The following is an 18,234-nucleotide window of genomic DNA, read 5'->3' as shown; positions in this document are numbered from 1 at the left end:
GGTATTGGTTAACAGAGGCCCGAACGAAGCATACAAAGAAGAAATAATCTACAGAGAAATAGGATTTTACAGACATTCGGAGAAAATAAAAACTCAGTTTTCGTAAAGCATCCCAACAACGCAATATTCAGAACACTTAAAAACAACAATTACATAGCATACCACTTCTACTTATTAGTGGGCAATAGAAAATCAGCATGCATTTCGCCTTAGAAATTTTCAAAATGAATTTAAATTTAATATTTGAGTAGGAATAATTTCATGAAAGGATTTCGAAGCAGTCAAAACATACTAAAGAAAACGCGAATTATTTTTTCAACTTTAGCACCCTGTATCTCGGAAACGAAGCATTTCCGGACCCATGTTCATATAGGAACTTTTTTGCTTAAAATGATGTGATCTATCACCCATTTCAGTTTGTCGGAAACAAATCAGAACACCCTGTAGATCTCGAAAAAATTTTTTCAATCTAAATCTCGTTAATGTTTATGCCTATTGCATCATTGGATATATGTAATTATGTAGTCTCTAAGGTTGTGATTGAGGCATGAATGAACGAGAGCTTAAAAGATTCTGACTTCACGTCAGTCAAGTGCGTAGAAATGGGGGGATACTGGGGGTAATTACCCCCCTCACAATTTTTCCGAAATATTGAATTTTAGAATTCTCTCAAAGATGAAGAACGAAAATTCTCTCATAAAATGAACCAACACTTTTTTTCAAAATCGACAAGACAGCAAAAAATCGGACCCTTATACGCTTTATTTGTTAATTATCGCTTTCATTTTTCATTGCACTACGAGCACGTCTATGTCCGAGGTTTTTGGGTGAGACCGGAATTTAGCTAATGAAAGATCGTCAATTTCCATACCACTCACTGATTTTTCGTAGACCGCACAGTTTAAGAGAAAACTGGACTCGAAATTTTGGAAAAATCAGTAAAAATGTTCGGCTCAAAATCCGAAAATTACAGGCATTGTCACGAAATGAGCATTCTGTTCGGTGAACAAGAGATCAAAAATGAAAGTTTTTTCGGATAATTTTTCTCTAACTCCAATCTACATTCACATTATTTCATCTTTTTTTTTTTTTTGGTGTGTTATGAAAAGTGTTCAACGTGAATCACTCTGTACATACCCCAAGTTGCGCTATAGCAACGATATTGATGAAACATAGAGTCAAGTTCAAGGCTATCATCAGTATAAAAATTGCGATGTGTGTCAACATAACTATATCTGTTCAACTGAACAAAAGGTAACTAAAAATTTTGTGTAATTCGAATAACTGAAATCTACAATTCAAAGTGTGTCGCTTGAAGAATGAGAAACTTTTCAAAATGGATATATGCGTAGTCAGTTTTTTTTTTATAGACTTATTCCCAATAATATCATGAGCTTTGAACCGTCTTCACATTTTCGAATTAGAAGAATGTGAAGTAATTTTGAATTCAAGAATTATCGTCAAATGTTGTGTCAAAAATTAGACCAGTACTTTAGTTTTTCGGATGAGAACACTATTTTTCGATTATTGCGTCGAATTCTGCGAGAAAAAATAATGACAATTAAGAGTTTTCCAATTAGAGGTTTCATTTTGATACTTAAAATAAAACGATTATATTTTGAGATAATCGATGGTTGTTTTTATCATTATGAAGATGGAAATATGCCATTAACAATGAAAAATAATATCAACCAAATGGTTGCCGTGAATATAGTTGCAGCATCATACCCTTTTCATGAAATTTTCCTAGGTCAATTCGTGCATTTGTGGCTGTAACTTTACGAATTTCATCTTTAAGATCTTGAAGCGAAAGTGGAGCAATGACATAGACTTTATCTTTCACTTGACCCCAAAGAAAAAAGTCTAAATGTGTTAAATCACAGAATCTCGGTGGCCAATTGTTATCACCTCTTCGTTGAAATAGTTTCGTTGCTTGTGTGGCACATAGTGCCGTATTTTTGAAAATAAACATTGTCCACATCAATATATCAATGTGGACATCAATATATGGTGATGATTCCGATCATAAAAATCATCAATCATTCTCATTCATTTCAGAATGACCAAGGTCCAATCACACCACCAGTTGCTTAAAAACCATAACCAAAGTGCTGCATTTTGATAATTCAATGACATTTCACTGAGCTTGACTTTTATTTTTTTGACTAATCAGAATAAGCCAAACGAACAAAATACCGATAGCTCATCACTTCAATTTTTTGAATTTCTTTCATTGATAGTTGAAAGAAAAATTTTCGCATAGAAAATTAAAAAAAAAATCTCTTCCAGGGCCGCAACGGCAGCGCTAGTCGAGAAGCAGAGCCACGAGATGCTGGAGCTGATCAACGAGAAGAGGAGCGAGTTCATGCAGGCCGAGTCCTTGTACATGGAGGGAGACGGCATGCCTCTGGAGGAGGTGGAGCCCTACCCCAGTCTGGCTCCTGCGCCAGCACCTCCCGCCCTCAGCAAGTTCCAGGTCTACAACGACCCGGTGGAGTTCAGCAACGTGGATCAGATCGCCATCTCCGTGGCTCAGGAGGACCAGAAGTCCTTCACCGACCTGGTGAGGCAGCTGGTGGGGAGGTGCGGGTCGGACATAGAGAAAGCCAGGTGAGAAGAGAGATTTTTTTAATTATAAAATACCCACCGCGCATCTTTTTACATTAAATTGCTGATTTCAAGTGCTTGGAGTTTTTGTACTCTTCAAAACTAGCACGAATATTCGATATGACCAGCAATAGGACGTACAGAAACGAAATCTGTCAGAAGTGGTGGGGTTGAAGCCCATAGATTAGTGCTCAGGATGGGGCGGAGCTATGGGCTTCAATTTTTAAATACCCACCGCGCATCTTTTTACATTAAATTGATGATTTCAAGTGCTTGGAGTTTTTGTACTCTTTAAAACTAGCACTAATATTCGATATGACCAGCAATAGGGTTTACAAAAACAAAATGTGTCAGAAGTGGTGGGGTTGAAGCCCATAACTCCGCCCCCTCCTGAGCACTGAGCTCGCATATCGATTCTAAGAGGGTATTGGAGTGCCGAAGAAAACTCAATGAAATAGGCAAGAATATCAAGGTCTTTTTAATCTGGGGTCTCGGGATTTACAGGGAATGAAGAAGCCAACGCACTTGCCAGAAAAGGAGCACAAACTCCTTTCATCGGCCCGAAACCTTTCTGTGGAGTAGACAAATGTAACTACAAGAAAGAGTTTTAGGAGAAGAAAGTAACCGAAAGAGAAAAACTCTGTCGGAATCTTCCTGGTTTGGATCACTCCAAAAAGTTTCTTCGAAACTTTGACTCTACGAGATCCAAGAAGTATCTGGATCTTAGTGAAAATTTGCTACACCTCCTCATTGGGTTCCTCACAAAGAATTGTCTCCTAAGGAAACACCTGAGAATGGGTCTAACAGAAAATAACGAGTGCAGATTATGATGGGAGGAGGAAGAAACTCCGGATCACCTGGTAACGGAATGACTCGCCATCGCTAAACCTGCTTTGGACACGAAACTTGTAGAGGTGACGAATTAGCCTCCTTGAAGCCATCCCAGATATTAGAGTTCATCAGAACTCTGGAACAGGAAGGCGAGCTGTAAATCACGTTATGGAGAGAATAGCTCTGATGGGGGCACAATAGACCATTAGGTTGCAGTGAAACGAAACCTCCTTAATTAAATCTAATCTAATCTTCCTTCACCTCCTGTAGAATGGAAAGCAACATGCTTGTGATCCTAACCTCCCAGTTTGTCATGAAACTTCGTGTGATTATTTAATAATTGACCACTTATTTCAAATTATATCGGATAGGTTTTTTCTTTAATAACGAACTTCACATTACAGTCATTATGTGTGTTGTTGTCGTACCCATAATCATTGCATTTAAACTTTTTTTCTTCAAGGACAATATTCCGATGGATCACGGTCAAAAACCTCAACACAATGTCTTTCGACGACAACCTCAGGGGTGACACCCCCATGGGTCTGCTCAGAGGCATCAAGAATGGTACAGAGAGCTATCACGTCCTCTTCAAGAGACTCTGCAGGTAAGGGACGAATCAGCCCGAAAATAATTCAGTTAAACCCATTCCTTTCAAATTCTTTTTTCTTCTCTTCTTCGTCAGCCTTCCCTTATCCACTCCTGGATGTAGGCCTCTTTCATGATCCTCCATGCTGTCCTCTCCTGAGCTATCTGAAACCTTTCAAATTGAACAGATAGATGACTAACAACTCTACAATATTTCCACTTCATCACATGCACTTTCACAATGTGTTCTATTCAATTTGTTTTTTTTTTCATTTCTCTCATTTATATTTATTTTTTGACGAGTCTTGCTCGAGCCAAATGTCGTACTTGCTCAAGAGATTACGTCCCGAGATCGCTGGAGGACTCACCAGTTGGGCTATCCAGTGATCTCTGCCCAAGACACACCCTCTCACACAATCGTGAAGAGGTAACTCTGCACAAATTCGCGGATTCTTTATGTGCCCACTGATGCCTTACTAGAGAGTGACGTAAAGCCAGCAACGCCACCTCTCGGGCATGTAGAGTCACTACAATTTCATTTTTTTCCCTTTCTACTTTATTTCTTTTCTATTCTATTCTTTGCTCCGATTCTGTTCATCTGGTCTCACTCCTTAACATCTCAATCTTCAGGTCCAAGAGGTCCATGTAATCATTGTTTTTTTTTCAGTTACGCTGGTCTGCACTGCGTTGTGATCAAGGGATACTCCAAATCGGCCGGATATCAACCGGGCGTACGTTTCGAGGACAACAGGTTCAGGAATTCCTGGAACGCGGTCTACGTGGCGGGCGCCTGGAGGTTTGTCCAGTGCAACTGGGGCGCCAGACATCTGGTCAACGCGAAGGAAGCCCCCAAGGCTGGAAACAAGACCAAATCGGACAGTCTGAGGTGAGTGGAAAAACACTAAACGAATATGTCGGGACTTAAAGGGGTGCCCCAAGGGTGTGTTCTTGGTACTTTTAGATTCTTAATGTTCTAATAGGAGTTTTTAATTTAGTTTCCTCAAACTATGTTAACCGGTGAAGTCCTTATTCGGGTGTCTTTTACGAAGTTCGTTCACTTTGAAAGATTTCAGAGCCAAGTGGGGTGCCCCAAGGATGCGTTCTTGATACTCTAAAATTATTTTTGTTGTATTTGGACTCTTATTTTTCGAATGAGCCTTACAACGCCTACTTTGAACTATAGGAAGAGTATATTGGAAGTTTTTAGTAACGAGTGGGTTGTTCTTGGCCTTTTTCTTTGCAGGTACGAGTACGACGACCACTACTTCTTGACGGACCCGAAGGAGTTCATCTACGAGTTCTTCCCCCTCCAATCGGACTGGCAACTCCTCAAGAACCCCATCTCGCTTCAGGAGTTCGAGGAACTCCCGTTCGTCCGATCGTTGTTCTTCAGATACGGACTGTACTTCTCAGATAGCGATACCAAAGCCGTTATGTACACCGATTCCACGGGTAAGTTTGAGCATAAAAAAGCCATCCTGTAACTGTTGTCCGAACGGTTTACCGCCGGATACGGTCTTTTGGACTGCAGCATTATCGAACCCATCTTGTGTTACACAAGATATCGCCAGCTAAGTGTATTTGAAAGAGTTCGAATTATTGGTCTACGGGAGGCGGGGTTGTCATTTCGAGAAATCGCTAACCATACAAGAAGAAATCCAACTACTGTTATCAGATGTTGTCAAGCGTGGTTTGATGATGCCCAAAATCGAAGAAGAGTAGGCACCGGACGTCGAAGGGGCACAAATGAAGTTCAAGATCGACGTCTAAGACTTATGGCCATTAGAGACCGATTTGCGACATTTTGATCTTTGGCTGATGAGTGGTTAGGAGAACAAGGCCATCCTGTAACTGTCCGATCGGTTTACCACCGGATAAGGTCTTTTGGACTGCAAGCATTATCGACCCCATCTTGTATTACCTCTGAAGCTTGAGCATCGCCGGCAACGATCACAGTGGTGCAGAGAACGTCAACGTTGGAATGTTGAATGGCATCAGGTCGTTTTTTCTGATGAATCTCGAATCTTCATGGGTGTACATGATGGCCGAAGAAGGGTTAGACGACGTCGGGGAGAAAGACCTGAACCTCAGTTTGATGTTGAGCGTCATGTACACCGGACTGTAGGCGTTATGGTATGGGGTGCTATTGCACATACGAAAAGGTCACCTTTAGTCTTTATTCGAGGTAACATGACAGCGCTGCGTTATCTTCAAGAAATAGTGGAGCCATATATTCTCTATTACCTCAACCGGCTCGAGAATCCAGTATTTCAGTTAAATAATGCCCGACCTCATATTGCCAGAGTTAGTTTGAACATTTCCAAGAGACCCATGTGAATCTTTTGCCATGGTCGCCCAGATCCCCCGATCTTTCGCCCATAGACCATGTTTGGGACATCATGGGTAGAAGGCTTGGAAATTTACACCCGCTATCACGGACTTTGGCGGTTCTGAGACATGAAGTACAGGTATCTTGGGATAGTATCCCTCAAGAAGAAATAGACCATCTTACTGCATCAATGTCGAGTCGTGTTGGGGAGTGTATAGATAATCGCGATAGACAAACACATTATTGTCAAATTTATTAAAAAACTGTAATATTATACCCTTCGTTTTTCTCTCCAAATTTCAATTACTCACTCCTTGCTACACTTTTTATGTTTCACCAAAAAAAAATAAATTTTGAACAGCTCCTTCTGGGTGTTGCAGTTTTTTTCATCAGTTTGCTTATACACCCTCTATCTATGATTATTACTCTATAGGCCAGCCTAAAGAGCACCACTAAACTTGATAAGACAAGCCAATTCCAAATTCTTACGAAGTGATAGCAAATACTCCAATAACTAATATGTTAGACGATTTCCTTCAGAATTGTTTGGTATGGTATAGAAGAAAAGATAAAACTTGTTGCAGATCTGAAAGGCTGGTTTTGGACAATAACCAACCCCTATATTTTATATAATGTAACTTTCCTTCCAGGTGCTGCAACTGTCAGGATAGCCATGCCAAACCACATGCAGAGCAGTCTGATTTTCCACTACAACTTGAAGTTTTACGACAGTGATGGTGACAGTTTCGAAGGGGTGTCGTTGAAGAGGTTCGTCATGCAGGTGAGTAACATCCACTGGACTATAATTCAAAAATAACATACCTTCTAATTACAAGTTTCCTGAATTCTTCAGTTCTAGCCTTACAACAGTACTAACACATTTCAGTCATGCTTCAACTGAACTTTTTTTTTTCCAGTCCGTAGTTGGCAACATTGTCGCCTTCAGGGTGCACGCCCCCTGCAGCGGCGCCTTCCTATTGGACATATTCGCGAACGCGGTAACGCCCAAGGAGTATCTGACCGGGGAGCCCATGAAGTTCAAGAGCGTTTGCAAGTTCAAAATATGCTGCGAGGACCTTCAAACGGTGATGGTGCCGTTGCCTGACTGCGCCAGCGGGGAATGGGGGCCCACCAAGGCGACCAGACTCTTCGGGTTGGTGCCCATCACGCACCAGGTGAGTTTGAGAGTCTAGTTTTTAAGATCACAGGTGGATCTTTTGAACTACTTCATAATTTGATTCATATTGGAAGTAGACCATATCTTCGCACCATAGACAAAGTTCATAACACTTCTTCTTTCCGAGCTGTTGTCTTGACTTTTTGTGAAATAATTCATATTTGTATCAGGTTTCAAAATGAGATACACAAGTGAACTAGGTCTGCGTAGTGTACTCAGATATGTGGGTTGTGGTCCTTATATTGTGACTATCAAGTAGTTCACAGCCAAGGACAATTTAGGGAAATAAAAGAACGGGATAAAAAATTTATTTCAACCCACTAAAAGAGTTTGAAGAAGATGATGATATGTCTAATCGTTTTTAGGGTCGCTAGTCACTTGGGTAGTTGCAGGTACTTTTCGCCGGTCTCGGGAACATATGTGTAAATCTTTAATCTTCTCGTTGTCGGTGCAAGCGTTGCACATATGTTGTAGATGTAGTTTCTCGTAGATTGGTCTGAACTCAATTGAATTATTCGCCCCTAAATGCCTAGTTTTATGGGCATTCAGGTCGTTTTAGATTCGACCGTTAGCAAAGCCTTTCTACGGATCCCTTAGGGGTGGGGCTTTGATCATTCCAAGTTTTTACACCGTTTTCTTCCGTTTATAAGATTTTCGTTCTCGGATACATTTTTGGGCAGTGACCATAACCCTCCTCTTTTTCAGGATGCCCTGGTTTTTGCGGGTAGAGAGTTGGAAATCCAGTTCAGGATGTCGCGTCAACTTACGGACTTCATGGCTACCCTCCACAAAAATGGAGTGGAAGAGAAACGTTTGTCGAAGTTCGTGAGTCACCACATAAGCGACGACATAGTCATTTTCAACATCAGCTTCCCCGAAGAGGGCCAGTACGGTTTGGACATCTACACCAGGGAGATGGCCTCAAGTTTGGACACCCCTGGCGAGAAACACCTCCTAACGCATTGTTGCAAGTATCTGATAAATTCTTCAAAGCGTAATTGATGAACTTTTCCGTAGTTTTAAGCATCATAATCACCAAACAGAGAGGTCTTCCTTCGATACCCAGCAAACAAAAATACGTATCATAGACATAACATATATATTACAACGATCTATGTTATATAACAATGTAACATACACGCGCCTTTCTAGTACCGCTCAACGACCGCTCTATGTCCGCCTTCCGTTACATAACATGTAACAAAATTGCCATGTATCATGTACAGATCATGTAACATACATGATACATCGCTGGTATATTACATCTGTAATATTTATGGTACATCCTTTATGTATCATATACGTAGCTGTTACATTTCATGTAACATACATGATACATCGCTGGTATATTACATCTGTAATATTTATGGTACATCCTTTTTATGTAATATAAATATATACAGGCTGGCTCAGTTTTTTGTAGAATAACAGTTGTGAGAGTTTTTAAGATGAAAACATAATATGAATATGGGTCGTAATTTCATTATAAGGAAGTTATATCGAGGTTGTTCAAGTTACCAGATTTATCAATAAAATCTTTAATTTTGAACAACCTGATGTCAATAACCTCCTTATGTTTTTGTGAATTTATTGACCTAAAAAGTGACTATGACGCTTTCATCCTAAAAGTGAATACACCAAGTTACTCTACAAGAACTGGGCCAACCTATATATGGTTATATTACATAATATATACTCAGTAAAAAGTTCACCATGCAATATAAAAAAATTTATCCGTTCTATGTGATATAACCAAAAGAAATATATCTGCTACAAACAAGAGACATAAGAAAAATGTAATAGTTATCTGAATGTTTATATTACATATATAGGTACTCAGAAGTAAATTCTCTATGCAATTCAAAAACAATACATACCTGTACAATTCTTTCTGGAGGAAAAACACCACACAAATTATGTTTTAGTGAATTTGTTGGAATTTTTTTCAATACCTTCCAAACAAAAATATAACGAATGATACACAATACCAATTGAAACTAAAACTGCTGGTATCTAGCTAGCCAACATCAATTAATAAGAGATATATCACTTATAAATTACATGAAAAGAGATACTTATGAATTAAGGTGCATTCCAAAAATATATATTTAAACTCCATCTTTCATTTTTTGCTAGAAAGATATTTTTTAGTCAACAATATTATTATTTTGAACCTAGAAAATTCAACAAAAACCAGATTCCTACGTTTGGTATGCACCACATTTGAAATATTACAAATAATTTATGAATAGTAAAACAGGATTTATTAATTTAACAATTGGGTGTTTGTTAAATGAAAGATCATAGAATTATTGAAAATTTTTAATTTAATCAAAGTACCTACATCAACCAAAACTTATTTTTGTCTCTTGATCCTCAATGTGGCCAGCCTTATCCACTCGGCTGATATCTATCTTCTCAAAGTCTGCACATTGGATAAAAGATTGAGATGCAAAACCTAAACATATTGGAATGCTATTAAAAAATGGTATTTACAATTAAAATTCTCAGTAACGAGGTTTCCTGATTGGATAAATAACAAATTTCTTACATAATATAAAGTTATGAAAGTTTTGAATACATGAGTAAACTTCAGGAGGTGATTCCTCACTCTGAAACAGCAAAATTATTTATATCATACTAAAACATTTGATTAAACTTATCAGAATCTATTTCTCAAAAAGCATCCTTATGTGATTTGACATTGGTCATTAATAATGATGGAAGAAAAGTGTATTGTGCATATATGAAATCTAGATGTTTTAATTTCACGAATAGCAGAGAATAACATAGGTATATACATCACAAACATAAATAAAGTATAGCAGAAAAATAGTCTAAGTAGTAAAAACTAGCGCACTATTCAGATACTTCTTATTTAGATGATAAAACAATTGTGGTATTACTTCAGAACTATATACACCCAAATGCAAATTACCATAAAAAGGAAAAATATCAAAATGCATATAATTTGAATGAAGAAGACAGAAACCATGCACACATTCCATTAACGATCCACAAAAACATGCAGCAAATATACCTATGCTATTAACAGGCATGCAAGTACAAAAGCAAAATGAAAGGCACATACAACAGCATTTATATATCTAAATGTAGTTACGTTGTCGAAGTATACTTATATTCACTTACCTCACATATTTTCACTATGAAACTAATCTGGAATTGGTGAAAAATCATCGAATGTTGAATATTATTATTACAGTTTTTCACTTCTTATCTCACATATTTCCACGATGAAAGTAATCCGGAATTGATGAAAAATCAAAGAATATTGAATATTATTATTATTATAGTTCATCACTTCTAACTAACAATCAAAAGTTAGAAAATGCATATCACTTTTCACTGCACTAGTCCTGGCAAAAATCTCTAAACATAACAGTTCAACTTTAATAAAGGTTATGTATTATAAGAGTACTTGTATAGATCTGAGTAATATATCATGAATATGCTATATTTACATAGCTTTTACATAATATTAGCAATGTAAAATATATATTGCGAATGTTACATATATGATATGTAACTATATTACACACTAGTAGATATCAGAGTTATATTGTTTTTAAGGATGCTGGAAGATGTATCATATACGTAACTTCAGTAATATAACAATGTTACATATATGATATATGAATAAGTCAAATAATTTCATGGATATATGAAATGTTATGTATCAGATACATTAGTTTTGAGATGTATCAGGTATATACCTCATTTCTTAGGGATGTTATGTAACGGGAAGGCGCATATAACAACATGGTTTGCTGGGTAGTTCGAGAGTATAAATATTGATTTGTTAATATTTTTTTTGAGTGCTTCCTTGAGTTTATCGTTAAAATTGGCTAATTTATTGATACATCGCTTGATCTTGTGGAATTCCAAAAATAATGTTGATTGGAAATTGAACAATCAGTAACTCTTCTTTCATTGAACTAAAAGCAGGTGACACTAGCATGAACTTGAAATTGTTGCTTGTCTCAATTGTTACAAGATTTATTCGATAACACCTTTTAATTATAGTCTTTTTCATTTCTTTAAAATTTTTTACCTTATTTTCATCCGATTAATCAGTTAGATTATTTGTGATACTAAGTTTATTGTTCATATTTTTTCTTTTCATCTAATTATTATATTTTTGGCATCATCTTCAAATTAGTAACTTTAGATTGAATAACATTGTTCGTTTAAAAAACTGTTGACCACAACCACTAGTAGAGTTTTTAATATTATTGAGTGCAATAAAAACAGAGAGATATTATTTTGATATGAGCTTGTTCTAAATTTTGTCCTTTAAGTGTTTAAAACGTATTTATTGAGTCTTTAAAATATAATATATGCATGTTATCGAATTGTTACATTGAACAAATGTTTATTTACAATTAGGGGAACTTATATTGTAATTATGAAATTAGTTCCGTTGACTTTATAACTATATATATACAAATATAATTTATTCATTCCATGCTTGTTTTTTTTTACTTCAAAAGGCTATTTGACAGTGGAAATTATTTCAGATTGTTATAACTCTTAAACCATTGGGCGGATTGGACTCATTAACCATGGACGTACCCAGCGAGGGGCAGGGGAAGCGAAAATATTAGTCGTCATTAAATTTTTTTCCTGGAATTCATTAATGTTCTTGAAAAAACTATTTTGATAATAAACAAAAAATACTTACACAATTCTCGCCGATAAATTAAATTCTAAATTTCAAATTAAACTAGTGTAGGGAATCTATCTGTGAAATCCTACACTAGTAATGTCTGAAATATAAAACAAGGTACGTATCTTTCCAGAAGTCTCGATAATTATTGAAAATCTTTCACAAAATTCTCTGTTTCTTTCTCTAGATACGCGCATTTGTTGGCGCTTCATCGGCGACCAATAAAATACGATGAATTGACAAATTACCGCGTCTTAGAAAATTCCATAGCGTAACATGAATTGAAGCGTGCAAATAAAATCCCTTTTTCAGTTACTTTTTACCCGATTTCGCTCAGGTAAAAAGTTTTAAGCATTTAAGATTTCACAATGGGTTAATATACTTCAGTCTCCATAGATTAACGAAGTCTATATTTTAGGTTTGCATGTTCCTCTTGAGAACATGAATTATCTACGACTGATTATATAAAAAAAAGCGCGGCAATATTGTCTTAACAGTGATCTAGGCATTTGTTTGCTGCCCAGGGGTGGATGTATTAGAAATGTAGTTCATAGAATTTTTCACTGATTTTATATAATTCAACACTGAATATCTTCAAAATGGTGTGTTTTACGGGGAACTAAAAAGAAGGATTATATTTTCTAAAATTATTGATTTTGGAAGTAAAAAAAAATTATAATTGAAGAATATATAAAAAAAAACTGACATTAATTTCATTCTGAATAATAATGTTGAGGTTGTGGGTTTTGGTCCTTATACTGTGACTAACGAGTTCACGGCAAAGGACAAATTAGGGAAATAAAAGAAAAAGATAAACACTGATTCAATTTATTTAAACCCACTAAGAATGTATGAAGAAGATGATATTTTGTCTGATCGATTTTTAGGGTCGCTAGTCACTTGGGTCATTGCAGGTACTTTTTCGTCGGTCTCGAGAACAGATGTGAAAGTCTTTACTCTTCTCGTTGTCGATGCAAGTGTTGCACATATGTTGTAGTTGTAGACTGGACTGAACTCAATTGAATTATTCGCTCTGAAATGCCAATTTTTAAGGGCATTCAGGCCGTTTTCCATTCTACAGATACATGGCTTTGATCATTCCAAGTTTTTACACCGAGTTCTTCTGTTTTTAGCATTTTGGTTCGAAATTTAACTTAACTCGAATATTTTCGAGGGAATCGATAGATTCCCTACAAGGTTACAAAGCAAATAAATTTTTTTTGTAACTGCCTATGTTTTTTCGCTTGAATCTGTCAAATTGACAAATAAGAAACATGTTTTATTTCATCAGATAAATCTATGTACAATATAATATATATTCATAAATATAAATTTATTCAACTCAAAATATACAGATTGATTTCATTATAGCCTATAGGGATATAAAATTTCTTAAAATTATCTTTTATATTGCTTTTAAAATTTTAACTTTGGTACTGGTTCTTGCACATGAATTTCAAACTTTCCAAAAAAAATCAATATTTGTTGATAGTACCATGAGCCGAACTAGCCCTACTGGTTTCTACTGTGTCAATGAAAGATGTAAGCATGCCCTCTACTTCCGAAACAGCATATTTCAGTTGTCCATTGTCATAATTAACCAGGGATTCTGAAAAAAATTAATTAGAACAGTAGACTTTATTTCTACCAAAAATAAACCCACCATCTAGAGTAAAATTATTGGCTAGTATTTGCTCAAGCTTGACAAGAGCTTTGTCTAAATCTGTATGCATTTTTCGTCCCAAAAACAAACTTGATTTGTTTGTGAATATATCTGGACACTGGGATGGGTTATCTGGAAGAAAAGGAAATACATACTTAGAGTTTAATGATTAATCGCACCTTCATCTAATTAAAAAATTTTTTTTTTTATTGTGGAATCATATAAATGCTTATAACTTTTCAACTGAGCCAAATCTGGAGAAATGGTAAATGATAAAGTGTTTTATTTGTTTTATCTATGGTTACATTTAACACCCAGTTGCAGGAACGTTCATTAAAATTTAATTCCGCATTAAAATTTTAATCCTCCATTAAACAGTGCGGGGTAGCCAATAGGTGGAGCCTATTGGAGGATTAAAATTTTAATGAAGGCATTAAATTTCAATGAGCGTTTTTGCAACTGTGTTGCATATTTCTATGACAATCCCAGCATCGTAGGCAACTTCGCCTGCTTTAGGAAGTATTTTTGTAGGACTAGTTAAACAATAAATACTTGTTACAAACAAATAATAACTACTGAATTACTGCATAATTGGTGGTGGCAATAAAATTCTAATTTTATGCTAATCTTTGATAAACAACCCCAAAGGAATTCTTTCTATATTGAAGTTGCCGACCGAAGCAATAAATGGTACTGTATTATAAAAAATAAACGAAAACACGTCAGAAACATAATAATAATAGGTGAAAGAATAATAACAGGCGAAAGACCAGCAATCTTTGGGCTTTCTTCACAGAAATTGATGTAAATTATGCTACTTGTAATTTATGCAAGTTGAAATTATCTTTCAAAACCACCTCTTCAAATTTGAGGAAACATTTGAAAAATCAATATCCTTCTGTTACGTTCCTAACTAAAGTTGAAACAAGGAAAAGAGTTGAAAATGTAAGAAAAATGGATGTTTTTCATAATAATTTTTCATTAATTTTGCTTTGCTTTGAATGATAAGAGTGACCAATTCGAGTTGCAAAGATAAACGAACTAAGGTTCGGGTGATTCATACAAATATTAATAACAAGCAACCTAAACAGTGATCACTTCACGCTTTAATTTCACTGATATCATAAAGTAACGTTCACGTTTCACAACGTGATCTAGAAATCACGGTATCGCTCATCTCTAACTGGGTGTAAGACACTTAATTAATTTGTGATGACCTGCAAAATTTTCGTAAAGTCTAGACAGAACACTCACCTCCTATCCAACTACTGATGTCGTTCAAAGTGTACTTGGTATTGGACACTGTATTTTCAGGAAACACCTCATTATTTCGATTTGAGTGGAGAGAATCTAATACACTTATATTTCCATCATCCGAATCACTGCAATTCCCTTCGTTCTGCACGATGGGACTGAGGAAATTCATCTCTTTGGAAATTATTCTAGACTTGACCCCATTCATTATCCGGGGGGTGGACTGAATGTGGATTTTGTCCGTTTTGGTGGGAGATTCATCATCGGATAACTTAAGGTACTCCTGAAATTTAATAAGTCAAGAAAAATTTCAGGTAGGAATTTCTTGTTTCACCTTTAAAACTTTTAGTTTGTTTATTTGAGTGGACACATGTGCTTTGTGACATCTCATATATGTCCTTATATCTTCAGTGTTATGGTCGCCGGAAGATAAAATCGTACTCAATTCTCTAGAAAAAAAAAATGCACCTGAGTATTAGAGAAATACTCAACTAGGACAAAATATACACATAGAATACAATCTCAATAATCTCTTTTTTACCTGTTCTGTTGTTCTAGTTGACGAATTATAACTTGAAGTTGGCCCAGAGGCGAAGATGGATCAGAAATTTCACTTTTGATATCATCATTCTGGCACTCCATGTTGAAAGTTTTATTATCATTCCTGAAAAATTACAAATTTTTTGTTTAATTGAAAATAGTTTCTCTTGAATGATTTCTAACTCTTCATATGAAAATATGTATTACACTTACCCTGAAGAATCTTCTTTCAAATCTGTTTCTCTTGTTCTTTTTCTGTTAGAAGAACATCTCAATATGCCAAAAATTCTTTTAAGAAAAATATTTTTCTTTTTTTTTCCATTTTCCTGAAATAACGATTGACTGAATAAAACATCATATTAAGGGATTATGTTAGGTTTTTTATATCATATATTAATTTTTAAAACTCTTGAATATATCTTGAAACCCTTAATGTACTAAAGGATAATTGTTCTAAGCAACTTTACCTCAATACAGTATTCCCTCATCGAGTGTGATAGTTTATGAGCACCATCTGTTTTTCCAGTGAAGAAACATCTTTGACACTGTTTGTAATTAGCACATTTCAGGCAGGTATATCGTAAACCAGAAAAAGGTTTGATTTTACAAGATGAACATTTAGTGTTATGACGTACTAGAACATAAGATTCTAAAATTTCAAAACACAACAAAAACACAATTTTACATACCTGCCTCTGCCAATTTTATTTTTGTTAAAATTGGCAACCATGCTAGCATTTGAGGTCCTTTTCTGAACCAAGACATGAAAAGGCCTTCTGTGATTCCTATCATTCCAGGAGACTAAAATTAAAAATTTTATACATTGCTTAGATAAATATACTTTATACTTACCTGAGAAAAACAGCAATCTAAAGAACTAGTAATTAAATGTTGACCAAAATTGGAATCCTCATGAAGAAAATCTACCATTTCTGTTATTTTCTTCAATAAAAGTTGCAATCTCAGTCTTGTCACACAATAATTGTGATCTGCACTCAATTCAAATAGGAACCGGTATAGATCTGTAGGATTATAAGTGCTAAGAATAGCTAACATTAATTTAGCTGATAAAACCTGGATTTTCCCAGTTTTTTCACTGAAAATTACACTCATAATTATAATTCCTTATTATAATATGGGATTTTACCTATCATAAACATTTATGAGTAAATTCAACATTAATTCTGTTGATGTTTCAACATCTATACTGCCTTGGTTCTGTTTATCACAAGCAAAATATATGTCATGTAGGATAGCTTCCAAATCATAACAATCTAAGAATAATCCTCCTTCATTGGCACCAAGTTTATGTCTTTCAAATACACCTCCAACTAGAGTAAGAGGTACATGATCCACTGAAAAAAACATCATGCATTCAAACTGTTAGTACTTCAATTCAAATTTCTTACTCGATAAAGCTTGCTGCAATGCACGAAATTTCATAGCAACCCTGTAAGTCGAATATCGGACATAGTTACATTCGTCTAATCTCTGTTTTATTTCAGAAAATCTAGGATGATTCCATTGTTTCTCTTTTGTAACATCACTGAAAAATATTTCAATTCATTAGGAATTCGTTATGTGTTTTATACACTTACTTGAAATATAGTGGCAAGCCATTCTCATTCTCAATTTTTTTCCAAGGGTGCATCATTGCGGTCTTCAATACTTGATTTTTATCTCATTCAACAGGTAGTTACTTCAACCGTATCAACAAGTGCAACGGAAGAATTGGAATTTCTAACCTATATTCTGTTGATACGAGATGACTTCTACATATCAGGAATTATTCAACTTAAATTTAACCTTGGAAGTATTAAAAGATCTTGAAAACTAGAAGACTGACTCAGTTGTCTGGTTTAATAACCAACAATTAGGGCATATTAGCAGGTTTAATTGTTGTTTATAACAACAGCACCTGACGGCTGACACTTGTTGCTTTTCTGTTGTGATTTGAATTTGAGGTCATTGACCTTTATAATGGGGTAGGTTCAGACCAGAGATTACATCTCTGAGTAGGTTCCATATTTCAGTGACTTTTTTTGTCTTTTGACTTTTTTGATACTAATAAAATCAGACTTGGGAACGTTAGAGAAAACAATTACTAACCTTCTTGGAAATTTGATAGCTCTTTTTTGGAATTTGTGGATTTCAAAAGATGCAAAAATTAAAAACGGCTTGTCCACCTTCTATAGAGCATTTATCATGAACAAAAATCAGTTTTCCATGAAATTGTTATAAAAATTCTCCTAGATTGGAATCCTATTTATGAATGCCCAAGCCAAACATTCAAATAATAAATAAGAATTTTTCTCGAAAAATCAACAAGGGGTTCAATCTACATCATTAGTTTTTTGAATTAATGTTGTTCATATGTTTCAAGGTAATCTGTAGGTTATTTAGAGAATAATAAATCAGAGTTTTATGTCCAGTGTTCATTTTTCGTTAGATTTGTTGCATTTTTATATCCCACATATAAGTCTTTCTGTAGATTCTTAAATCCGCTGTCAGTTTCATTTGTTTACATTAATTAATATTCTAATCATAAAGACAATAAA

General features: G+C 35.4%; 2 protein-coding genes across 3 annotated transcripts in view; one reads left to right on the top strand and one right to left on the bottom strand.

The window, feature by feature from the left end:
* The window catches only part of LOC123681292 (hillarin), a 38,656-nt gene extending 26,640 nt beyond the window's left edge, over positions 1-12,016 (top strand). For both annotated transcript variants that reach the window (XM_045619616.1, XM_045619626.1), the window contains exons 6-13: positions 2,290-2,610; positions 3,902-4,045; positions 4,694-4,912; positions 5,270-5,478; positions 7,006-7,136; positions 7,273-7,530; positions 8,238-8,591; positions 11,326-12,016. In XM_045619616.1, the coding sequence (XP_045475572.1) occupies positions 2,290-2,610; positions 3,902-4,045; positions 4,694-4,912; positions 5,270-5,478; positions 7,006-7,136; positions 7,273-7,530; positions 8,238-8,534 (1,579 nt within the window). In that variant the 3' untranslated portion in view covers positions 8,535-8,591; positions 11,326-12,016. The remainder of the gene's footprint in view (positions 1-2,289; positions 2,611-3,901; positions 4,046-4,693; positions 4,913-5,269; positions 5,479-7,005; positions 7,137-7,272; positions 7,531-8,237; positions 8,592-11,325) is intronic.
* Positions 12,017-13,480: 1,464 nt separating this feature from the next.
* On the bottom strand, positions 13,481-17,646 carry LOC123689068 (dystrophin-related protein 2-like). The gene is made up of 12 exons (XM_045627865.1): positions 17,275-17,646; positions 17,086-17,222; positions 16,824-17,031; positions 16,529-16,772; positions 16,366-16,477; positions 16,144-16,310; positions 15,890-16,002; positions 15,678-15,800; positions 15,471-15,585; positions 15,137-15,419; positions 13,883-14,014; positions 13,481-13,828 (listed from the first exon to the last, which is right to left on the bottom strand). The coding sequence occupies exons 1-12, from the start codon at positions 17,328-17,330 to the stop codon at positions 13,695-13,697; spliced, it is 1,824 nt and encodes a 607-aa protein (XP_045483821.1). The 5' UTR covers positions 17,331-17,646; the 3' UTR covers positions 13,481-13,694.
* Positions 17,647-18,234: the final 588 nt, after the last annotated feature.

Source organism: Harmonia axyridis, chromosome 1 (genome assembly GCF_914767665.1).
Source record: "Harmonia axyridis chromosome 1, icHarAxyr1.1, whole genome shotgun sequence".
Taxonomy (NCBI): Eukaryota; Metazoa; Arthropoda; class Insecta; order Coleoptera; family Coccinellidae; genus Harmonia; species Harmonia axyridis.
Note: the sequence above shows the minus strand (reverse complement) of the source record. Positions and strands in the feature narration are given on the sequence as shown.